This window comes from Penicillium nucicola (assembly GCF_028828085.1).
Source record: "Penicillium nucicola strain IBT 29836 chromosome Unknown utg000002l, whole genome shotgun sequence".
In the NCBI taxonomy this organism is placed as follows: Eukaryota; Fungi; Ascomycota; class Eurotiomycetes; order Eurotiales; family Aspergillaceae; genus Penicillium; species Penicillium nucicola.
In genome coordinates, this window is record NW_026643126.1 from 2899107 (window position 1) to 2922507 (window position 23401).

The 23401-nt window shown below is 49.9% G+C and overlaps 12 protein-coding genes across 12 annotated transcripts; 4 read left to right on the forward strand and 8 right to left on the reverse strand.

Moving 5' to 3' along the window:
• Window positions 1–153: 153 nt before the first annotated feature.
• N7511_002853 (ubiquitin-conjugating enzyme E2) lies at window positions 154–1100 on the reverse strand (the record flags this gene model as incomplete). Its single annotated transcript, XM_057125278.1, has 3 exons — window positions 154–874; window positions 932–1011; window positions 1074–1100. 3 exons carry the CDS (start codon window positions 1098–1100, stop codon window positions 154–156), a joined length of 828 nt encoding a protein of 275 aa, XP_056987437.1.
• Window positions 1101–1332: 232 nt separating this feature from the next.
• sam50 (SAM complex subunit SAM50) lies at window positions 1333–3088 on the forward strand (the record flags this gene model as incomplete). Its single annotated transcript, XM_057125279.1, has 4 exons — window positions 1333–1365; window positions 1431–1547; window positions 1641–1827; window positions 1884–3088. 4 exons carry the CDS (start codon window positions 1333–1335, stop codon window positions 3086–3088), a joined length of 1542 nt encoding a protein of 513 aa, XP_056987438.1.
• Window positions 3089–3462: 374 nt separating this feature from the next.
• On the forward strand, window positions 3463–4580 carry N7511_002855 (holocytochrome c synthase CYC3; the record flags this gene model as incomplete). Its single annotated transcript, XM_057125280.1, has 3 exons — window positions 3463–3540; window positions 3600–4258; window positions 4316–4580. The coding sequence occupies 3 exons, from the start codon at window positions 3463–3465 to the stop codon at window positions 4578–4580; spliced, it is 1002 nt and encodes a 333-aa protein (XP_056987439.1).
• A 368-nt stretch (window positions 4581–4948) lies between these two features.
• Window positions 4949–7086, reverse strand: N7511_002856 (ABC1 kinase family protein; the record flags this gene model as incomplete). The annotated part of the gene is made up of 3 exons (XM_057125281.1): window positions 4949–5126; window positions 5180–6522; window positions 6571–7086. 3 exons carry the CDS (start codon window positions 7084–7086, stop codon window positions 4949–4951), a joined length of 2037 nt encoding a protein of 678 aa, XP_056987440.1.
• Window positions 7087–7866: 780 nt separating this feature from the next.
• On the forward strand, window positions 7867–9175 carry N7511_002857 (uncharacterized protein; the record flags this gene model as incomplete). Its single annotated transcript, XM_057125282.1, has 2 exons — window positions 7867–8202; window positions 8252–9175. The coding sequence occupies 2 exons, from the start codon at window positions 7867–7869 to the stop codon at window positions 9173–9175; spliced, it is 1260 nt and encodes a 419-aa protein (XP_056987441.1).
• Window positions 9176–9462: 287 nt separating this feature from the next.
• N7511_002858 (uncharacterized protein) lies at window positions 9463–11822 on the reverse strand (the record flags this gene model as incomplete). The annotated part of the gene is made up of 6 exons (XM_057125283.1): window positions 9463–9552; window positions 9604–10793; window positions 10853–10987; window positions 11038–11157; window positions 11213–11347; window positions 11402–11822. The coding sequence occupies 6 exons, from the start codon at window positions 11820–11822 to the stop codon at window positions 9463–9465; spliced, it is 2091 nt and encodes a 696-aa protein (XP_056987442.1).
• Window positions 11823–12418: 596 nt separating this feature from the next.
• N7511_002859 (dolichol-phosphate mannosyltransferase subunit 3) lies at window positions 12419–12851 on the forward strand (the record flags this gene model as incomplete). The annotated part of the gene is made up of 3 exons (XM_057125284.1): window positions 12419–12466; window positions 12528–12596; window positions 12690–12851. The coding sequence occupies 3 exons, from the start codon at window positions 12419–12421 to the stop codon at window positions 12849–12851; spliced, it is 279 nt and encodes a 92-aa protein (XP_056987443.1).
• Window positions 12852–13420: 569 nt separating this feature from the next.
• N7511_002860 (xanthine phosphoribosyltransferase) lies at window positions 13421–14443 on the reverse strand (the record flags this gene model as incomplete). Its single annotated transcript, XM_057125285.1, has 5 exons — window positions 13421–13469; window positions 13523–13635; window positions 13725–14037; window positions 14171–14277; window positions 14411–14443. The coding sequence occupies 5 exons, from the start codon at window positions 14441–14443 to the stop codon at window positions 13421–13423; spliced, it is 615 nt and encodes a 204-aa protein (XP_056987444.1).
• A 249-nt stretch (window positions 14444–14692) lies between these two features.
• N7511_002861 (thermophilic desulfurizing enzyme family protein) lies at window positions 14693–16081 on the reverse strand (the record flags this gene model as incomplete). Its single annotated transcript, XM_057125286.1, has 3 exons — window positions 14693–15206; window positions 15269–15742; window positions 15795–16081. 3 exons carry the CDS (start codon window positions 16079–16081, stop codon window positions 14693–14695), a joined length of 1275 nt encoding a protein of 424 aa, XP_056987445.1.
• Window positions 16082–16567: 486 nt separating this feature from the next.
• On the reverse strand, window positions 16568–17423 carry N7511_002862 (uncharacterized protein; the record flags this gene model as incomplete). Its single annotated transcript, XM_057125287.1, has 3 exons — window positions 16568–16980; window positions 17043–17238; window positions 17301–17423. 3 exons carry the CDS (start codon window positions 17421–17423, stop codon window positions 16568–16570), a joined length of 732 nt encoding a protein of 243 aa, XP_056987446.1.
• A 374-nt stretch (window positions 17424–17797) lies between these two features.
• On the reverse strand, window positions 17798–20007 carry N7511_002863 (putative triacylglycerol lipase (LipA); the record flags this gene model as incomplete). The annotated part of the gene is made up of 9 exons (XM_057125288.1): window positions 17798–17937; window positions 17994–18129; window positions 18201–18487; window positions 18568–18821; window positions 18890–18980; window positions 19027–19094; window positions 19154–19272; window positions 19327–19441; window positions 19514–20007. 9 exons carry the CDS (start codon window positions 20005–20007, stop codon window positions 17798–17800), a joined length of 1704 nt encoding a protein of 567 aa, XP_056987447.1.
• A 959-nt stretch (window positions 20008–20966) lies between these two features.
• On the reverse strand, window positions 20967–22877 carry N7511_002864 (putative LysM domain protein; the record flags this gene model as incomplete). The annotated part of the gene is made up of 1 exon (XM_057125289.1): window positions 20967–22877. The coding sequence occupies one exon, from the start codon at window positions 22875–22877 to the stop codon at window positions 20967–20969; it is 1911 nt and encodes a 636-aa protein (XP_056987448.1).
• Between the last annotated feature and the right edge of the window lie 524 nt (window positions 22878–23401).

Sequence of the window (23401 nt, forward strand, 5' to 3'; positions counted from 1 at the left end):
AAGTAGTTACATTGCCAATGCGGGGTGAGCACAAGCCCAATTCAGCGCTAATCGCCTGGGATGATCGGGTGGTCAACGGTGTAACATGTCCATGCATTTCTCTAAACTCCTACCATGCAACACGCTAAAAGACCACAAGAGACGGGGATGCCATTAAGCACGCATATCGCTCAGGAGCCGCGAGATCAGCGCATAGCCAAAGAACAGGGCCACTCCGATCCAAACTCGGTGTTGTCGAGCCCAGCCTTGCCCGGCCTCTCGCGCAACATTCCCACCGTCCATAACGCCACCAAATGCGGGAGCACTTCCAGGTCGTCGGCGTAAAGCACTTGTATCAGGCGAGCATTTGGTGGGCGCATCGGGGTCTGGTAAGATCTGACCGGTGGTGCTGTCGATGCGATGCTCCTTCATCCAAGCCCAGTTCTCCTGATCCAGCTCGGGCCATTCTGTGCGGAACTTGAGACCCCCGTCTCCAGCCTTGACATTGTTGATTCCCTTGGCGGTTCGAGTGACACCAGCGGTGGCACTGATGTGAGATCCACCGCCAGTGGAATTCCACCACCGTGATCGTGCGGCAAGCACTCTCCGTTCGCTCTCCGAAGCAGAAACACTTCCGGTGGTCATTTCTTCACTGGTCATAAAAGAGAGCAATCCGATGAGAATCGTTGAGACTTCCCACGCGGGGTTGAAAGATTTGGGGTGGAAGTCGCTGATACTGAGACATAGTCGAGTAGATGGCTGGAATCGGCCACTGGGGGTGTGCATGCGAATGGCCGGAGGTGCGAAAGGGTACTCGGGAGGGAATATTAATGTACCCCAATATTGTCCATTCTCATATGGGGTCCCCGGAGGTCCGGTAAGAACATAATGCCATCTATATATCGATAAGTTCGATCGCACACGACAATGCGGGGAGTGCAAGTCAACTCACTCAAGGATATTCTGCTCGGAGGGATGTGTGATGATGAATGGCGTAGGATCCTTTTGAATGTTTTGGTATTCACGAGTGAGCTGTATTATTGTTAGAAAACTATTGGGCTGATGCTATAGGTCTTCGACAGCTCGCCACTTACCCGTTTAAACGCTGCTTTTGTGGCCATCGTCGACGGAGACTAACGAGAACGCGAAATGGTACAAGGACAAATAGGATCGGGCCCGAAAATAGAGCGATAAAAGCAAAGGGAGTAAGTGGTCGAAAGAGGGTTGCGGAGTGATGGTTCGTCGCATAAGGCGCCTGGCCGCATCACGTGCCTGTCCACCCGTATCTTCGCGGATTCGGCACGCGAACTCCGAGTGCTTCCCCGGAGTAGGTTCTAGCCATTCGGCGCAACAATGTCTTCTTCATTTGCTGCCGGAGACGAGAGTGTGAGTATATAGAGACATAACGTCTTTGCAACTCTTCCATTGAATCATTGCTGACCTTTATCTAGGTCTTCGAGCGTCTACAACAGCGCGCAGACCCCAAGGTGCTAGAAGAGCAGCAAAATGCCGTTAATGAGCGCATGCAAGCTATCTACCAAAAAGCCCAGAGCAGACTCGCAGAATTGGTGTGTTTTCTCATCCCCGCAGACAGAATATAGCTGTCAATCTGCGTTTGTTTTCATGCGGAGCTCCCGGCTGATTGTGAATTCGACATCTAGATCGACGAAAATTCGACATTGCCATGCACAATATCCTCGGTCCAAGTCACGAGTGCTCCCCACACCCGTCGCAGCTTCCTCGAGCGCAGCCTCAGCCCACTTTTGAGTGAGAACAAGGGTCGTCCTTACACACTTTCGGAGGCCTTGCGGGAGGTGTCGGCTACAGCTGATAAGCTTGGCCGTTTTGGTATGGGACTTCAAAACGGAATGGAACTGATAGAATACCCGCTAACATCTATGAAGATCTGTTCCACCAACCTATCTCGGTATACTTGGATGAGTCGCAAGGCCAGAATGGCATGCGCAACATCGACGTCTACCTGGCCACCCGGGAGAAGTCCCGCGTGCTGCTGAAGACTGGAACTGACCTTGGAAATGCCGAGGGCTCAGCCTACGGAAACCTTCTTTGGCGCAATGTATTCGGTGGCGCTGAGACTCTGAACTTGAATGCTTCCCTTGGTACTCGCACGCGATCAGCTTACCAGGCTGCGTTTGAGACCCCAATCATGGGTGACCCTGATTTCCGCCTGGAAGTTGGCGGTATTGCAAGCTCTACCCAAAAATCTTGGGCTAGCCACGAAGAGGTCGTCAAGGGCGGTTGGAGCAAGCTCCGTTGGATCAGCAAGTCTGGACACCGTCACGAGTTGGGCTACAACGGGTTTTGGAGACAGCTTACTGGCCTCGCGGAGAACGCCTCACCTACTGTCCGCGCCGATGCAGGTGACAGCGTGAAGAGTAGCGTTTTCCACAGCTGGGTCAATGACCAGCGCGATAATGCCCTCTTGCCATCTCGCGGTTACTACGTTAAGGCCTTCAACGAAGTTGCCGGTATTGGTCCTCTGAAGGGTGATGTCTCTTTCTGGAAGTCAGAGATCGAAACCCAGGGTGCCATCCCCATTCCCATTCCTGGCATCAAGGGTGACAGCGGTGTCAGCTTTACCACTGGATTCCGTGCCGGTCTTCTCTGCCCTCTTGGACTGGAGCCCAGCTCTCGCCCCCAGCTTTCCCGTATCAATGACCGCTTCCTCCTCGGAGGACCTACCGATGTTCGTGGATTCCGTCTCTGCGGTCTCGGTCCCCGCGAGGGAGCCGATTCCTTGGGCGGCGATGTTTACGCTGCTGGAAGTGCCAACTTGATGTTCCCTCTTCCCCGCCTTGGTGCTGAAAAGCCTGTGCGCTTCCAGACTTTCCTGAATGGTGGCCGTCTGTTGCCTCTGCGAACATCCCAAAAGGCCACTCCCTCTACTAATGGCGAAGTGCAAGACGCCATGGTTTCCACTCTGTCTGAGCTACAAAATGGCCTGCCCAGCATCGCAGCTGGCTTTGGTATTGTCTACGCTCACCCTGTTGCTCGATTCGAGCTCAACTTCTCCTTGCCTCTGGTGTTGCGAAAGGGCGAAGAAGGCCGCAAAGGACTGCAATTGGGTATTGGCATCAACTTCCTGTAAACATGTTATAGTAGACTCATTGCGAATTCATCCTTACCTTACCACTCTTATACTGCCTGACAACCCACTTGAATGTGCAATCTCTTCAATTCAGCCACTTTACCCTCGCTTTCAAATGTCCTGAAAAGAGGATTATAAGTTGAGAATAGAGCCAACCATATATATTAGAGTCATTCTGCCCAGAAGACTGTATCTGCCTGCAGTTATCCCCCAGTTGAGATAGTCTGGATTGCCAAGACATGTTTAGATTTCACCGCTTTGGGCTAGGCCTATCACGTGGACTCTTTATGTCATCAAAAAAGTCCGGCTCCGAATCTTCCAAGGTTGATCTGAAGGCGATTTCTCATCTTGTCTCCAACACGAACTTCCACAAAATGGGTTGGTTTTGGGCAGACTCTCCACAGGTTCCTACACCTTCGGCTCCGCATGGATCTTCAGGCGCCGCTCCTCCAGTTTGTCTCCCGCGAAAACAAAACCATAATTGATTGTATAAACTAACCCGTGTTTTCAGCCGGGATGCCCGATGCATGAGTCTGGCGAGGCGCCACCAAAAATGCCAGCGCCTATCGAACTCCCTGATGCATGCCCGATGAAATCCACCGACTCGCCATTCTATACACCCCCGAAATCATCCTCCGTACAAACGCCGCAGCCACCCGCGCCGGCGCCGGCCCAACCCTCCACCCTGTCGCGACTGAACCCTATGAACTATATGTTCGCATCCATCTCCCAAGAACGCGCTAAGGACCAAACTGTCGATCTTCCCGTTGAGCGTGAACCCTCTTCTATTCCTCGAGGTGACGCGGAAGGCAACTGGGAGTACCCATCACCCCAGCAAATGTACAATGCGATGCTGCGCAAAGGACATACCGATACCCCCCAGGATGCCGTTGAATCAATGGTAGCCGTTCACAACTTTTTGAACGAAGGCGCCTGGAATGAGATTATCGGATGGGAGCGCGTATTCGCCAAGGGTCTCTTGGCTGGATGGGAGAAGTGTCGACGCGGCGAGGAAAACCTGAGCTTGGACTTGTACCACGATGAGATGACTGGTAAAATTGACCAGTCTTCTGAGCCTCGTCTGCTCCGATTCCAGGGTCGCCCAAAGGAGTTGACTCCCAAGGCGCAGATCTTCCAGGCTCTTGGTTGGGCATACCCAAGCAAATTTGAGTAAGTAATATGAATACCTTACAAAAATGGAGCAGAGACTGACTTCAATCTCAACAGGACGAAACCTCCGTTTGATCGCCACGACTGGTACGTCATCCGCAACACTCCTGCTGGTCCCAAGGAAGTTCGATACGTGATCGACTACTACTCCGGCGAACCTGAGCCCACTGGAGAGCCCGTCTTCTACCTTGATATCCGTCCCGCATTGGACTCGCCCACGGCCGCTGTTGAGCGATTGATGCGCTGGGGTGGTGATGTCTGGTGGAAGGCTAGTGGCGCTTCTGTTCGTGAACAGGCAGCGCAGGCTTCGCGTCATCACTGAAAGCACCGTTGACCAGGTTGATTGCTTCTCCACTCTACACTGTACACCTTCGAAGACATGACGCAGGCGTCTCATGATTCACCCTCGGCGCTTATGCTTGTATTATGTTACTTTTCTTCTCTCCTCCTGTCTTATACATCCTTGGTTCTTTCTTGCTAGGCTACGTGAGCATACGCATGATAACGATCTTTGCATTAATTTGATTAAAGTTAGCTGTTTATATTCTTTATCTCTTCCCCGTCCAGGACTATTTCTGAATATTCAATATAAAAACGAATGCCTCTTAAATAAAGTCGTGTATTTCATCTAATCTCTCATATCAACAGTGGGAAAAAGTAGGTCTATGGTACAAAATGGAGCGAGTGTTCTCATATATTCGGTGAGAGTTGGTCGTACTTGACGCAGTGCTCTACACTCTCAATGCTGGCCTGCAGCAACCCACGAGCTTCTAAGCCGACCCAGACTCGAAGCATGGAGGTATCACCCGAGCGAACAGTCTGCAAGAATGTACCGCCAGATCCTAACTGTCGTAGGATGGGAAGCGCACTATAGAAATGTTAGTCACTCAAATCCTCAACCGTCACAAGAGCAGTACTTACCTCTTGAACAGATCCAGGTCGGGGTTGAGGCTGCGTCCAATGCCTTCCAGAAGAAGACAAGAAATAACTACATTGACAAAGTCTCCTTCAAAGCGTACATGGTGACCGCGAACCATGGTCAATACTTCACTGAGAACGTCACCAATTTTGACAGTTCCCAAAGCGAAGGTTCTTGACTTGATGCTTAGAACGAGATGCTGCATTTTCAGCGCAAATACCTCCGGATCGAGTACCTCCTCTGGTGTCCGGCATCGCTCAACCATGAGCTGACCAGCCCGGTAGCCGTCAAATTCAGCAATAGCCCGGAACAGATCCAAGAAATTCCGTCGATTGAGGTCATTCAATTGGGTGACTAGACCAGTGTCAATGAAAATAAGCTGCGGGCGATATCCCTCGTCATTCAGCTCGGAAAGAGCTGCATTCCAATCATCGCGGTTGTGAGAGTGTGGGCGCAAGCGCTTGAGAACTGCCTCCGTCACATCGACTTCAGCTCGTGTCGGTGCATCAAGTGCACGGGAATGTTTGCGAAGGGAAAGGTCCAGTTCGCTAGGTTTGTAAAATCGCACCATAATGTTTCCTGGATGAAGGTCGGCATGAACAAAATTGTCAATGAGGAGCATATGCAAGAAAGCATCTAGGCCTTCATTGGCAATATCGTGCTGATACACGCCTCCCCCAATATCCAAGAAGGTGGCCAACGGGATGCCCTGGGCAAATTCCTCGACCAGTACCTCGCGAGTAGTGTACTCCAGATATGGATATGGGAACCAGGCGGTGGTGCGAGACTTGAACTTCTGACGAAACATGACCAAGTTGGTAGCTTCGATCCGGAGATCTAGTTGGAGCTTCATCATTTCTCCGAATTGTTGGACCTCGTCGGGGAAGGAAAGCCAGTGCATGGTGGGAATAGCATTAAGCATTGAGGCGAAGAACCACATTATCTTCAAATCCCTGTGAATCATCTGCTCAACCCGAGGATGTAACACCTTGATCGCCACATATGAGGATGGTACTCTCTGGGGTGAACTCTTGACAAGCACGTCGACATTTTTCCGAACTTTCTCGCTCAGCGTTACCGGTTCTATGCCCATTTCTTGGTCACTAGACGCAGCCAGGCTGGGTTTCAGCTTGGCTTTATATACCTGCGCGATAGCACCAACCCCAAGAGGTTCCTCGTCGAATTCTTCAAAGATATCCTCGAATGGCAGTCCGCCGAATGCCCTGCGGATGATTCGTTTCGTTTGCCAAAGTGAATGGGCTGGCGCATTTGAGTGTAGAGACGACATTATAGTGCACATTTCAGGGGGGAAGATATCAGTTCGCGATGCGGCCCATTGACCGAGCTGTCCTGGTCAGTATACGATGAACAGCTTGCTAGCCAGGAGGCTTACCTTGATAAATGCAGGCCCAGCCCGCTCCATTGCTTTCACTAAGAAGCGGTACCACCACAGGGTACCAGTTCGCGCACTGTCATGGTCCTGGACTTTCCGTCCAATCCAGATAGCTGGCACCGTAGCGACGACCGGGATGAAAATGATAGCGAGGTGCATGAACCGGAACCCTGTTGCGATAGGATCATAAACGTAGTAGTAAAAGTATACCCATATGGTCTGGCAAAGCTTGGAGAGACCTTGAGCGTTGGGTGAAACCGACTTCTGAACCTCTTCGCGTGAGGCCTCTAGCATCTGCATCTCAGCGGTCTTGCCTTGGCCATCATTATCCTCGGCCAATTTCAAGAATGCAGCTGGAGCAAGAGCAGTCATAAACAGGCCCCCTATGATGGGACCCCGACGCGGGGTGCCCTTGGTCAGTTGCCGAGGCCATTGCGGGCGACCAAGATGGTGTCGAGGAAGACGCGGGAGAGCACGTTTGAGACAGAAACGGCCGAACAGGACGGCCGTCCTCATGATTCCATGCAGAGATCTGTTAACATGAGAGGGTTGACTTGCAGTTGACCTCAGATGACTTCAAAGTAGAAGAGCGCGAGAGAGGAGAGCTCGGATGTGGATAAACACGTGCTGCGACGTCATATCCGAGGAACCAGATCACGGGCTGTTCGGACTCTTGCCAACACCTGCCAACATCTGCCAACATCTCCAACCTTGGAACAGTTAACTCTTCTGATGCAAAATATATCACTCGTTGAAGCTGTATATTACTTGAGTGGGATTGCATATAAACCAGTTCTATCCATTCGATCCAATCAATCGGCATTTCTCAAACTAAGGTCCACTTTCCTTCTGCACTTGATACTGACCCACAGGCATGGACATAAACATTGAATAGCACAGAGACAGCGACGTGCATACTTGAAAGATGCATTAATCATGGAATAGCCGTCTACAGTATCTTCCTGAGCTTGACTTGATCAGCCTTCCGGAGCCGGAGCCCTCCTCATTCCACAGCCACATTCTTCACCCTTTGTCCGCTTGCCGTCGTCAAGCATTGCCCAATCCGGCAATATACGGTTGATCCTAACTGCTTTGTCAACGAGAAACTGCGATATAGTCGATCTTAGATTGACAGCGGATTAATCAATGGCTGAGGCTTATTATCTCCCGAAAACGGGTCGCGAAGCCTTATTCAAATGACCGAAACGATGGTCTTGGCCGACATTAAATGGCCTGATACCCCCGGAGTCTCACAATGGCTTGTTCAACTTCCTCGACTAATAAACTACCTGACAGATGGCGCGGGAACTCTCAATTGCGGGTCGGACTCGCAACCTGCGCGATGTTGAGTCCAACAAAGAAGAGAAGCCTTCCAACTGGCGCGACTGGGTCTTGGTCTTCTTGTATAGCTTTTTGGGCTACATGTTTATCATCTTGACGGTGCTGACCTATTTCAACCCGGGATTTCTGCCATTCGACGTCACCTCAATATTATTCCGAAAGGAGATGTCTCCCTTCTTCGCATTCTCGCAGGGGTCGAACCATTATTCCAAGCCCCAGGGCTTCAAGATAGTCGCTCTGGTTCCTTTTACCCACTATGAGGCTACTTCAATCCTGGACTGTTATCTGCAGGTAAGACATATTCCATGACCAATTCGATCTGGAATCTAATATACCCCAGAAAAACTTGGTTCAAAACAATGGATTCCTTGACCAGGTCGTCTTTGTGCCGCAAACAAATGATGCCCTCAGCTTGGGATGGTTGAATTCAATTGTTAATGAAACACCCGAATATGATATTTCTCCAGCTGGTCAGGATATGGAGTGGAAAACCGCAATGGACAATGTGATGTACATTCGAATTGACGGCGACACGGTGTTCCTCGAAGATCACACAATTTCAACAATTGTCAAGACAAAGCTCGACAATCCCAGCTCTCTTATGGTGTCAGCAAACGTCGTGAATGAGGCAGCTCTCGCATCGCTTCACAGTCACCCAGGCATTGCACTTCCATATCTGCCAGAGTTATACCACCATATCGATCAACTATCGCTGTCAAAGCCCCAACTGCATCAAGAATGGCGAGCTTCAAGTCTCCCACACTGGCAAGGCCCTATGAAATTCAAAGTCAACAAGGACTTTAAGCCGCCTTTTCAAGGACACCGCTGGTTGCTGCCCACCGATCAGAGCATTGAACGAGATCCTATCTCTGCTTCAGTATACACCGACACAGGCCCAGCCCTAGACGAGTGGACAGTCGGTGCTCAGCAGCACTATTCATTCTTGCACCACCTCGAAGAAAACGACTTGGGGCATTACAAGTTCCCAATCTGGGTCGATCCAACCGAGCCCATTAGCCAAAACTTTGGGTGCTTCTGGGGCAATGATGCGGTTGCTGTACACCACATGTTCCGTCACAATAGCCAGACAACAGCTTCTGATGCAAAGAAACCGGATGGTACTCGTCCGCATGTCATCATTGATGGAAAGGGTCTTGTTTCGCATTATTCTTCGCTTCAAGGTGCGGCTGGTTTGGATACGACCGATCTTCTAGCTCGCTATCGAGCATACGCAGAGGAGCGAGTGTGCTTAACGACCGAGTGATGTGGTCAACAGCCAGTCAAGGGCGTTTCGGAAAGTGAAGAGATGATGATGTATATACTTATACCCAATGATTGTGTTCGGCTATCAAGGCTACTTAATACTCTACCAGAGCTCAAATGGTTTTTACACGTTGGTAACAATAGGAAAAGCAAAATAATATACTTGGCACAAGTCAAGAGCTTATTCAGTACTCTTGGGTCTCCGTCTATAAGCATTGATCAGTCTATCCTGGCCTGGTATACAAACTTGACAAAGGGTAAGTTGCAAAAATCAAGTGAAGGACATAACTAGGCGTTCGCAATAGCCCTCAACTGAAAAGTATGAGCTTTCACCATGTCTTCTAGCATGTCTCTATATCCGAGAGGCAGCGCACCAGCCTACTATTCGGTTAGTAAAATGCTTCTGATTCACATTCAGTCGAAACTCACCTCATTTTTCAGCAGCTCTTTCACAAGAATGAACGCGTTATCTCGATCTTTGTTCTCTTGCGATTTATCTGCCTCTTCCTTGGAACCATCCTGACCGGGAGACTCCACCCCAAGTGTCGTTTTGAGCAACTCAGTAACCTCGGTCTTGTGCAAGCAGTCTACGACTGCGGTACATCCAAGCTTATGCGTTGCCATCAGGGCAAGAGCAAACCAGCCCTCACTACGGACAACAGGCCATTGAGTCTGGGTGATCATAGCACCCAATGGCAGGGCAAGACCTTTGTGAAGGGTAAACAGTTTGTCAAGCAAAATGTTTGCTTGTTCTTCTCCATCACGAGATCGAGGGCAAACAGTCCGACAGATCGAAGCAACCGTACGTCCAATCTCTGTTTTGATTGGGGTAGAATCTGACTTCTCAAAAAGAGACAGCAGCAAAGAGAGATAGGTCCGCTGATTTGCCGGAGAGTCCGGGTCATTCGAGAGAGGAGCAAGAAGGCGAGAGATGTTATCAATCGAAGAAATAATAACTTGGCGCGCAATACTAGCAGCAGAAAACTGAACCTGCGGAACAGACTCATATGCCCATAACCGCGAAACAGCAGGAATGATACCAGCTTCTCCAAGGATGTCTCTGTTATCACCGGCAATTGCCAGATTCTTCAGGAAGCCGAGGGAAGAGTGCAAGACTGCACCCTGAGAATCACTATTCAAGACGGAGATCAACTCTTCATGAATCTTCAGATCCCGGACCATGACCTGGCAGACCTCATCAGACCGAGCCAGGTTACCTAGCATGACACAGGCACAGATCTGAAGTTGATCTTCATCTGCAACCAACCAAGTCTTCAACGTCTGCGAAAGAGGAGAGTCTAGAGGGTAATGCTGGGCGAACAATGGGGACGCAGATACCTCAGCCAAGGCTTGATTGATTTTGAGCCGAACCTGAGAGATAGCCTTGATATTGTCGGCAGAGGATTGATCGATCTCGATTGAAAATGAACGACGCAGGACGTCCAGTACGCCCTCTACCATTCTGTTTGATACACAAACAGCTTGGAACTTTTCTTTTTCTAGGTAAGCTGTAAGGGAAGTGACCAAAGATGAGAAATGTGAGAATTCAAGAGTCTCGTCAAGGGCAAGCTCCATCAATAACAAGATAGTTCCATCGGGGGATGTTTCTATGCCTTCGGCTGTGGATACACTGTGTCAGATGTGGGCTGAGCATAGTGATTTCTCGAGTCAGTCATACCTTGTTCCGAGGCCAATTCAATCAAATCATAGGAAAAGTTCAGCAGAGCTTCGTTTTCCTCAATCTCTCCGTCTTTGATCAACTTCGACAGTATATAAGCCGTTCGATTAGTCGCAATCTGCGCGTGTGCGGGTTCTGGTTGTGTGAGCAAAATCTGTGTCATTAAACAATGTGCAGGAACATACCATAGTCCATGCAAATATTGTAAATGACCGGAATGGCAATGAAAACCAACTCTGGGTCAAGGAAGTATCGGATGATGGCAAGAGTATAATTTCCCTTGACAACAATATCTCTATTTTCATCTGAATGGACATCAGTTAATGGATATGCCTGCTACATTATTCCACAGCAACCTACCTGTGTCGGCACAGGAGTTACCAATAACTCGCAAAGAGTGAAGTAGCAAGTTGGTATCGACCTCATCTTTCAAAGAGATCACATCCAAAAAGAATTTCAAGATCCCGGACTGCCCAAATGAAGCACGCCATGACGCTGAATTGAAATCAGCAAGAGTCAATCAGTCGACACATTCGTTCCATTACTCACGATCTCTGCTACCATTCGCAATAATCTCAGTGGCTTGAACCAAATACTCCGAGTTGCAGTTCCACAACTTGTTCAGCGTATCTACCACGCTTTGTAGAGTCTCCGCATCTCGGCGTCCCCTCTTCATGGTAGCATCTGCCTCTTCAAGGGAAGCATGGAGCTCCTTGAGATCGAAGTTGTTTCCAGCTTCATCGACCTCTTGGGCTTTTTCGATGATGTCCTGCAGAGCACGGAACATGACTTGCTGCTTTTCCGAGTCAAAGAGTTCAGTATTCCGTGGTGGTAGAGAAGAAGAGGGACCTGATTGATCTGGAAGGATATCCTTGATGGCAGGTAGGTCCCAATCTCCCTTTTTCAAGATTGACTGGTTGGCAGCTCCATGACCGGGCTGGACGGTAGATATACTCCCCTGTGAAGACATATTGCCAAATGGAGATCTGATAGTTGCCTTCAGAGAAATTATCGGGACCACAAGGGGTCAGTGTGGCCTCGGGATATGAGAGTTCCTTGCCCGAACTGGTAATAATCTGTCAAATTGGATATGGAGCCTAGATGGTGGCCTGGTTTCTGCAAGAGCTACTGGCAGTGATCCACTCAACAAAAGCAGGCAACAAAGACCAGAAGTGGAGGCACTTGTAGGAATATCACAAATGTTTAGCTTGGACGGGGGGTGGAACGGCGTTGCTGCCTCAGAGATTCAGGCATACACCCCATTTAGGTTAGGCGGAGAAGGTATACATGGACCTTTCGATGGTTCTCGCAGGTTCTTATATAAAAGGAAGATAGATGAAGATGTATTGAGAATAACCAAAGAACTAGAATGGAGCTGACCAACTGCCTACTAAACCTGTAGTCCTGTGACTGTAGACCCAGTGACCTGATCCGGGCGCCAAGCAAGCTGGCCTCTCTCTGCCCGCATACACTGCAACAAGTAACATACTCCCTCATTTTGTCTATCCCATTCACATTTGACCATCTTCCTTCTTTTGTGAAATTCCACCTCTCAATTCCCTCAAAATGACTCGCGCTCTCCAAGCTCTCTCTGTTCTCCTCCTTGTCTCCTCCGTACGCTCACAGTCCCAGGAGAAACCACACATGTGTGCACACTGAACTAACAATTGACCAGCTTTACCTCGTTCTCTACCTGGGACTCGTCCCCCTGAACGAGACCTTCCAGACCGAGGTCATCCCAGTTGTATGTCGTCCATTCCGTGAACCCCTCGAGCTACCAGATTCGTGCACGACACCAAGTCAACAAAACCAAAGCTAACATCCATTCCTCCCCCAGCTCCCCTTCTACGCCGTCATCGTGTTCGGATGCTACCTCCTAGGCCGTCTAGGTCTTGCGATCTTCACGTTCAACGATGTCCCCGAGGCACACGCCGAGCTACAGAAGGAGATCGAGCAGGCCAAGATCGAGCTGCGCCAGGGCAAGGTTGAGGTCGATTAAATGCACAACCATATGTCAGCCTGTGCAGATAAGCTTTGTAATTGGATCACCCTGTTGCGGTCTCCAATAGGGTCTGGGGATTCTGGCCTCGGATTTGGTGCTCGAACGCGGAAGTTGTCTACGCGGCGTTTTTGACGTTCAGAGGCGCGTCCCAATTCCCATATAATACGCTACTTCAGCTTTTGTTTCGCTATCAATGCAATGTTCTTTTGATACCCGTCTACAATTCAATTGGTTCGCGAGAAATGTCTTTGAATCCAGGTTGGGCTCCAGGGAGAACACGAGCAGTGCCTCGATGGCCCAGAGAGCAAGCCTGGGGGTTGGGAATCTGGAGTAGGGAGCATGGATGTACTATTGGATTAAGGACATCTTTTGGGGCAATCTGTCGATGCCAAAAAGAAAGAAACTTTTCTATAAATTCATCAAGGATATCGTAAAAAGTACATGCTGAGGGTTATGCACCTGAACCCTTCGCATGAAAGCAAAATCGACGACCCCCAAAGGTCGCCAATGCAGGCTTTTAGAGCGCCGCGCAAACCAGAATGCTATATGCAAATGCCATCGTCTTTTTAGAAGAGAGGGTTCTCCTTGGCCAGAGCATCGTGCTCATCAATGTCCCTACAATGTTGTTAGTCACAATCCACCCAGAAACGACATTTAAGAAAACATACTTAGCTTCCCAGGGGTAGCAGATCCAGACATCATCAGTGGTGACGGAAGCGTGGTAGCGACCACCCTCCATCATATCAGCGGGCAGAACACCCTTCTTCGGCTTGTTCTTGTTCTATACCAGTAGTCAGCACAAAGATCAACCCTCCCTCAATCCAGGGAAAAGAAACACAACACAAAAAGGAAGGGAAAAAAAAAACATACGTGCAGAACAAAGACAAAGAAGTTCGTCTTCTCGCCCTCGCGGCCAAGCTGCTTCTGGGCAATCTCGACATCCTTCTGGAGCTCGCGAACAGCGTACTCAAGGGTTGTACGGGTGTCATCGACCTCATCGACAATCAGAATGTTCTTGCCGATCAAGTTGGCCATCTCCAAAGAGCTCATGTCGAGCCATTGGGTACGAGTGACCTTGGTACCAGGGACCTCCTCGGCATCACCACGGCCAAGATCCTCATAGAGGGAGAGACCGATGGCCTGGATGGGGATGTTGGCGTCACCGGTGCGCTTGAGGAAGGATCTATAAGAACGTGGGGTGTTAGTATAGTTGCATGTAGGATGTGGCGTGCATATGTGTAGACTGCAGGCTGCAGATTACTGATGTACAGTAGTGCACTCTTGTGTCGTGTGAGGGGGGGTTTTTTTTCCCATACCGGAGAATACGAGCAGGGACATAACCACCACCGCCAATGGCGATCATAAGGTTGGGGTGGAAGTCCTTGAGGATCTGGTCCGCCGAGGTCTGGCAGAGCTTGTGGACCTAAGATTTGTTAGTGCTTGTGCCTGGGAAGTGTTTGATGTCGGCGTCGCAAGGACGATATTTCCGTGTGCTTGTGCGACAGAGCAGGGAATGGATGGGACATCGGATGACAGGATTGTCGAGTAAGCCATACCTGGTTGTAAGTGACGTAGAACTTCTGAGACATGATGGGCTGAATAGAACCGGCACTTGGAAGACTGGGGAAGAGAAAAGTATAGAAACAATCTGGAGAAGAAAAAAAAAAAGGCTCAAGAAAATGGAGGGGCAAAATTTGCTCGGCATCGGCCCGCTCTTATCGCCGGGGTTTTGTATATAAACTGCCCTCTTCCATTGCAACGCTGTTCTACTGGCGAGAATTCGAGCATATTGTCATCTCGGGATATCTTCATAGCATTGTGGTCAGAGATCTATCTATCTAGGTATACCAACTAGCCTCCGGCACTTCATCCAGCAGAGCATATCGCCCCACTTCCCGGTTCTTGTAAGCCACCGGGTCGTGAAGGGTATGGACCCTGATGTCTCGCCAGAATCGATCCAAGCCTACCTTGGAGGCAGTAGCGCGGGCTCCAGTCACCTCAAAGACCCCTGAAGTCACGCGCAATCCCACATCAGTGGTGACGATCTTCACACTAGCCACCCACTCGGCCACCTCTCCACGATCGCGGGGTGTGAGAGCCGCCTTATCGGACGAAAAGCGAGTATACAATTCCGAAAGCCGATCACCGGCTCGATCAGCGAGGGCCTCCGCTGCGCGAAGGTGGGCGAAGAAATTCCCGTATCGCTCCAAGATGTAGAACTCATCGGTTGCCGACTCTTTGTTGTCGCCTCCAAAGGGCCACGCGCGGGTCGCGGTGGTGGTATACTGGGAGGCGAATTCTAATGCGCCGAGGGCAATGCCCAGATAGAAGTTGCTGAAGACCAGTTGGATGCTAGGAGGCAAATCAGTATGGGATCAGACAGGTCGACGGTCCAAAAAAAAAAAGGAACTTACGTTGGTAGAAGCAAGGTCGGGAATGCAATCTTCAAGGTATCTTCGCGCGGCTGCTTGGTCAATGGATCCCATCCTAATGCGTCTGTCCATGGAGCGCGGACCTGGTCGATCTTGACGCCTCCGGACTCTGTCAAACGCAACCCGATGTTGTGCCAGTTATATGCAAACTGGATCCCGGGCTGCCGGGTCTTGACCAGGGCAAAGATATGGTCTTGGGTGCCGTCCAGAACCCCTTCTAGGACGGTCAGGTCTGACACGACACCACCGGTGTTGAAGAACTTCTGTCCACTGAACACAATGTCATCTCCGTCCGCAGTGATCTTCAAATCACTGTCACGGGGGTTGACCGCACCCCCGACGAAGTAGTTGTTTGTAATGATCAGCTGGTGGGTTCTATCGGCTTGTTCGGCGGTGCCGACTACATTGGCGGTGGTTGACCAGAGGAGATGGTAACCAAGCAGCATACCGATCGATCTTGTCTTTGTTAGAATCCCGAAGAAACTTGAAATCAAGGGCTCTTTCTTACCCATCGGCCTTTGCCACCTCTCTGATAGCCTTATATCCCACACTCCAGGGTTGTTCCCCACCTCCATACTTCTTCGGACCGAGCAGTTTCAAAAGGCCGGAATGTTTGAGCAAGGCAATCTCCGCCCGCGGGGACTTGTTCTCTTGATCTCTCTGGGCAGCATCTTGAGCCAGCACTTTGGCGACTTCCTCGGCTCTGACAAGCCATGCATCTTCGGTGCTTGGAAGCTCAGACCATTTGGTCTGATACTCGGCGTAGACTGCAGGATCCGTCTCGGGGACTGCCATAGTTCAAGATATATTTTTAGTTATAGTATAGTTATAGTTGGAGTTGGAGGGCGGAAGTCAGAATCTGGTGTGTCCTGGGCTGGGAACCGCATATTTATGGGTGGCATTCGTTGCTTTCGCAGCATTAGCACGCCATGAACATCCCAGATGAGGATTTGGAGCTCTTTCGTCCGAGAAAATCGAGGATTTTGGTCTGCCAATTATCATCGCCTGTTTTGGACGTGGACTCTGGCTATTACCCCCCTCTTTAGAGCCACACTTGGTGTCGCTCTGGTCTGGCGGGCTATCTCGATTTCAGCTCTTCTCTTTTAGGTCAACTGGCATATTGATTAACTTATATGATGCAACGGATAAGTGTTCTATAGATGATCATATTCAGAACAGTGTAACTGAACTAAGTTATACAAATTAGGGACATGTGTTATGTATGTTGGTCCAGATATTAACGAGTCTAAATCTCCAGCCTCAGAATGTATAACCCCGAATCTAGTTCGCCTTCCTTTTCTTTCCAAAAAGTCGCGAAGTATCACCCAGGGGCAACTCAAGCAAAGACTCCTTCAATAGCAAATGGAAAACAATATACCATCCCACCAATCCAGCCAAGAAACAAAACACCCCTCCAGCCTTCTTCAACGCAGTGGCAGAAGCCGCCTTCCCGTCAGCCAAAGCGAAGTAGCTGGCGGCCACAGTCAGGAATCCCAGATCAACCAACAAAAAGACCAGGATGTACGCAACGTTGCTTGGAAGCGACGCAATCAAGAAAGTAAAAACGAACACCGTCCACAAGATCATAAAGAACCCCACCGCATTATTATACTCGGCTGTACTGTCACCACCATAGGCTTGGGCAACCCCAAAGGCAGGCGTCAAGATGGCCCCATATCCAGCGTAGAACAAGCCTAAACACCAATATCAACCAGCTGATCCTTATCCACCAGCGAAGAAACGAATGGACACTCACCAAAAGCACTAAAAACAGTATAGGCAAATCCATTCCCAATCGACAATTCCCATTGAGCAGTCACCACCAACCCAAACGCGGCAATGAAGAAGAAATTGGCAACAAACACATTCGCAGTGGTGACGCCCCTCCACTCCATCAGACTCAGCGATAACGTCGTGAGAGTAGTTCCGAATGCGCCAAGGGCAAGAGCAGACTGTGATGATTTGGAAAGTTAGAATTGAAGATCGCGCTGGAGTCTCCCGACACCCAACTTACCCCTGCGCCGAGGGTTTTGGCAGTCTCGACTCGCAAAGTGCCGACATTTTGCTGCTCAATATCGATTGAGTTGTCGGTTTTTTGGTCTCCGGCGAGGGAGTCTTGGGTGGTGGGTATGGCCATTGTTGCTTGAAGCCGATATATCAAGATGGGGAAGGTCCATTATAATCGATTCAACAATGCAGCCGTGATAAACTCCTTCTCCTTGGCGTGATATAGATCTTCCATCACATCATTGCAAAAGCGATGCTGATCGGACTTGGAATGGGAAACAAAAGCGTCTCCAATCCTCTTTTTGGGACAAACTTAGGGTTCTCCGTTTATCCGAGTAGATCACCCAATTATGCTCGCGATGATGTGCTTTCAGCTTGGAAATATGTTATTTGCATGTTTCACTAGCGCAAGAGTTTATTTCAAAGGGGAGATTTTCTTTGATATCTGAGTTATGATCCTCGGATCCTTGGTACGAATCCAAATATCAACTTATATCGACACCCTCATCGCGCAATAGTATTGAGATAATCAATTCCCTCGGCACGATACCCATCATCCTCGACATAACTCTCATTACGAGGTAATCGGAACACAAAATTAGCTGCCCGATCCGAATACCGAGTCCACTGAGGAATACCATTTACTAAGAACCAGTCAGCGTTGTACTCCCAGTTTCCCGCTACCAATAAACAAGCATACCTCCATGTCCATTAGGGTCCAAATCCGCCACAAAAGAAGTCCACATCTGCGCAGCCATTTGTCCAAGTTCCAAGCGGGCAGGATCCGAGCCTAGAGGCGTAATCGTCTGAACGGGATTGGCAAAGACGAAAGGGATCTGTGAATCAGTGACCAGTTCCAAGAGTCAAGTGAAGTAAAGTAAAGTAAAGATCACGGCTTCCAACATACCTCTGCAAAATGCTGCACACCAATCAAACTCGAACTATTCTGCGCCGGTACATCCCACCGGTAGGAGTAAACCCGATCGCGGAAACCGGACATAGTCTGAGCTAGTAGTCGCCGCGGTGCAACCATCGTTATATCGCCCGCCATGGACGCGTATCGCTTATACATCAGTCCGAGGGAGGGCCAAGTGGTATTTCCCCAACCGTAGGGACAGCCGATGGATGAGATATTGGGGTAGTGGGTTATGAGCTCTGTTGCTTGGGAGCGGGTGAGGACCCAGCGTTTTGATGCTTGGGTTCACGGTCAGTATAATCACAACTTGTATTGATCCTGAAAGGGAACCGATACGGCGCAGTTGAAGAATACTTACAGATCAACTGGTCAATACAATCCTCATCGGTATTGGTGCCCGTGGTGCCGAAACTGGTTCCTTCGTCTGTGTTCGTGCCTAGGAGTAGAGGCACTTTGGAAATCTTGTTCTGCTTGTAGCTTATTTGGGGATACTGGGAGATGAATGCACCGTCGACTGTGGCGAACCATTCTAGACCTTCGTAGGCGGTGCTGTAGAATGTGGTGTATGGGAGATCGCGCAGGCATTGGAGAGTTCTTGTGGAGGCTGTGCATCTGTTGATTTATGCTATCAGTCTCTGGTTGCAAAGCCTTTAGCTTTGATGAATTGGAGTGTTGCATACCCTGCTCTTTCAACGATACGGTCGTACATTGGTTGATGCCACTCGGTTCCATTGTATGGGGGTCCAACTGCGTTTCCCGAGTCCATAATCGCTGTTCTTGTTTAGAATAGTTTCGATGGTATAGATTGACCACGTACCAGCCCGGAATAATCCTTCATTGTCGCCGTTATTAGTGACAAGATGAGCTCCAACACTATAAGCACCCCTGTTTTCGAAGACATTAGTCTTTAAGCTGCGGGAAATGATATATATCGGGTTTCTTACGCAGACTCGCCCCAGATAGTGATCTTATTCGGATCACCACCAAACGCCTTGATATTCTTCTTGACCCAACGCATAGCAACGCGCTGATCACGCAACGCCAGATTTGTATTGCCCTCGGTCTGACAATTCATCAGCATCTCATTCTTGCAAAATCCATGAAATCACCATCTCACCCTCACTTCCTCAGAATCAAGGAATCCAAACGCCGACATTCGATAATTGATCGAAACACCCAAGACAGGCTTACCATTCCGATCACTCTGTTGAACAAGATAGCTCATATTATATCTGTTCCACCATATAACCAGTCAGTCCCCCTCATCCAATATATCCCCTTTTGGGGAGTCCATAGAAACCAACCTCGGATCAGCAGTGGCACCCTGAGTCCAACCGCCGCCAAAAATCCACAGAACAACCGGAAGCAGATCATCCGACTGAGACTGCGGCCGAACGATATTCATATTATGGCAATCCTCGTTGAGGGTAACCAAACCCTGATTCACCAGCGTGGTGGTATCGGACCCATAAGCTGGACAGTCATGGCCATACTGCGTGGCATTGTAGTATACAGACTTGGACTTGGCATCGGTGCTTGTCCCCGCTGTGGAGAGATGATATAGTCCAGAGTCACTGTCGTTGGAGACATAGGTAGTTTTCAGGACTGTGGGCGTGAAGCGGGTTGGTTTATTGGCGTATTTGATTCCTAGGAAGAGATCTTGGTTGAACTCTGGTAAGGCGCGGCCTATGAAGTTTGTTTTGGATAGGGTTACTGTTGGTGGACTTGCTGCTGCAAGGGGTGTTAGTGAGAGGACCAGAGCAGACAATATCAGCGAGGTGCTGGATGTTGGTTGCATTTTCGGAGTTTGGGGTAGGCTGGAGTGTGTATATCATTTGCCAGGGAGCTGGCTTTTAAATATCCGGGTTTGATGCAGATCTGCACTAGACATTTCGTGTATCAGCGGTCTAATTGTTCTAAAGAAATTAATTCCATACCACATTTCGCTCAACCCCGCTGTGGAGGAATTCGAGTGAAGCTGTAGCTCGGCGCAGAGTCCATTGGCGCTCATAGGTGGGAAAATAAAGCTAGGCAAGTTCGGTGCTCTAACTTACAGCTAAGTTAACGTAGGCTGGCTTGATTGACCTGGTACCCACCTTGGAAAGTTCATATTAACAGCAAATCTTGAGACAATAACACAATCTCTTCAATCTACGCTGACCCTTTTGTGTCTAGTATGTGTGGGCCCATGATAAGTTATGCCGCAAAGACCAAAGTACGAAATATCCAAGGTGGCAAGAGTCCGACAAGACAAGAATAAGCTTCCAGCTATTGCAAGGATAATGTTCTATTCAGAAAAGAATTGATCTAAATGGTGGATTATCAGGCTAAAAGGCCGGGGTGATATAGGAAAATGTGCGGCAGTAGCAACAAGCGCATTGTAAGTATTGTACACACCAACATGGGCTAGTGACGAAGATAACAGGGGTGCCACTGCCTCCGCTCTGTCCGAGACCAACAAAGGGTCAGTATTTGAGACATCGACCAATTATCCAGTCGGGCCAAGAAGCCGTATGCAGAAGTCCAGTGCGGATCTGAAGCTCATCTTGTCCTGTCATGTATGCGATGCTCCAATGAAGCCGAATCGTGGAGCGGCCTAGCACTAGAAAGTGCAAACGCCGAACAGGAAAAAAATCACAGTGCCAAGCCGCTCGGGGAAGAAAGAAAGGGCCGGGGAAATGAAAATGCAATAGTGAACTTTAAAGGTCCACACACGGAGACTCTTATTATGTACGCTTGAAAGTTCAATCAAGCAGGTTAATCGTCCTTGGTCCGCTCATGTGCGGAAGCCGAGCCTGCCGCGAATCCAGTCGCACGAGACCTGCTCGCTGCGGCTACAGAGGGGCTGTTAAATCGGACAGATGAGGCTGAAGAGGATGTGCCCTGCTGCTCAGACCTCCGAGAGGTGCCCTTGAAAGTGCTGGGGGAGTTTCGACCATCTATCATCCCATCATCCAATTCAATGAGATCGTCCATCCGCCACTTATTGCGACCCCGGTTTGGGCCCTGCTGGTTGGGGGTTCCTTGCTGCAATTCATTGATGCCGGCCTTGGCCCGCGTTGCTACATTGCGAATCCAACCCTCGAACGCACCACCAATGTTCTCGAGACCAGTCGATGCATGGGATGTGGCGCTGGACACAGACCCAAAAGACGCTTTTCGAGCGTTTTCGGGGGGCGGAGGTGGTGCCAAGTTTGGTATATGCTGTGCGAAAAACTTGGTGAACCCATCCAATGCGGGCCCTGGTCCAGTGGATGTCGGATCAAGGGTTCCTACTCCAGTGCCGGACAGATGTAGACTACTGCGCTGACGGCGGTGTCCAGGGCGAGTAGGACGCGTGGCCTTGGCTTTGGCTTGTTCGCCATTGGGTCGAGTGCGTGGGAGCACTCCAGAGGATAAAGGTGGTGGTGGCGATCCGGTGGGAGAAGCAGGTGTGATGGTTTGCCGGAGAGAACCAAAGGGTTCAGCGTCTGTGTAGGATACTGATTTTCGGCGGGTGCGTGGAAAGAATCCTAATGCCCTTCGAGGGACACGACCGATTTGTACTTGGTCTGGAAATCCATCCATATACACCCATTTCTCATGCTTCCAATTCTGATTATCATGCGTGTCGGAGATAGTGGCAGGAGCATCGTCTGCAGAGGAATCGTCCGTAGAGGTAGTCACGGGGGCTATAGAGCTATCGGTGGGGTCTTCAAGGTCAGGACCCAAAAGATCCACGGGCTTTGTTGGGGCGGGTCGACCTTTCACAGAGCATGCATCGACTGGGAGAAGCACCACATTTCGGCACTGGATATTATCAGTAGGCCAGAAGCCATTCGCTTTTCGGAACACCGCAGCGTGGCAGCCATATTTGATCGTCACACCGGTGATGGTGTCTGTGGCTTGTACTCTATGGACATAGGCCAGGGCATCTTCGTCGTGTTCCGGATCTAGGGTTTGATGTGAAGTATCGCCAGAATCTCGTCGTTTGTGGGTAAATGTGCGACTCGTGATCGGATCACTATCTGCTAGGAGTAGCGCCTCTCTCTTTTTAGCCTGCACCAAAGCTTGTCGTTCCTCTTGCGTCCCGGTTCCAACCTGCGGAGAAGTCGGTGCTGATGGCCCCCACGTTGAAAGCCCCGACCGAGGGGCACTTTTGATATATACGTCCGAGCGAGATGGCTTTCTTGTGTGTGCTTTGGCCGTATTATTTGGGGAGGATCGTCCAGGATCATTCCCAAGCACCGAGGATGCCAAACTTTGGAGAGATGACCATGATGAATCTAGAAAGTCGGCGGCACCACGCGATGAAGATGGCACTGATGATCCATTCCAAGCAAAAGAAGTTGTCTCGTTGCGAGTGCGACGATTGGTCGATTCGGTCGCGCGCGATGGGTGTTTCATCGGTAGTGGGGATGCCCCCCGGGATGACAATGGCGAAGGGGTCGCTCCACGAGACCGGGTCGTACCACCATCGGAGGGTGCAAGAGTCGTTGACAATGCAGACGAGAATGGTTGAGAGTCATTCTGGTAGGAGTAATTTGTATTATTATTGCTGTCATCTTCGTCGTCCATGAATGAGACTAAGCGTCGAGGGCGTGATCGGACCGTAGAGGTTGACGTGGTGCTTGCGCTGGCAGAGTTGAAGCTTGGGGAAGCATTGACAAAGCTATTTTGGGAACTCATTCCTGATAAAGAACTAAGTGAATGCCAGCTGTGTTCTTCTAAGAATGCAAGTGAGCTCCCGCAGAGCAGAGTGTGCAGCGAAGGCACCAGTAGCCATTAATGACCTAGAAACCCATTCGCCCACCCTGGAGTCGCATTCGTGATCTGAAGAGCGTAGGACGAGTGACTTGACCATATAGTTGGAGGGCCAATATTCCAACTGTAGCGAAAGAAACGTTCCACTGAGTAGGAGGGAGGGTTGGCGATAGGAGGTCAAGGAGGCGTAAGGTGACGATAACGACCCGCACTGCTGTGAAGTGTCGACTGTCGACTGTCAACTGTAGACAGTGGACTGTGGACAAGAAGGAAGTAAAAAAGGCCTCCAAAATAAGAATGTTCGCGATCTGTACAAGGACTAGAATGCAGCCACAGTAATGTAGGAGTAAGTTCCAGGTTCGGGGGGCGTACGTTGATCGGCAGGTGACTTCGCCGCTCGGCAAAGTAACAGTACATGACGTTGCCCGGGAACTGCCACCTATTATGGG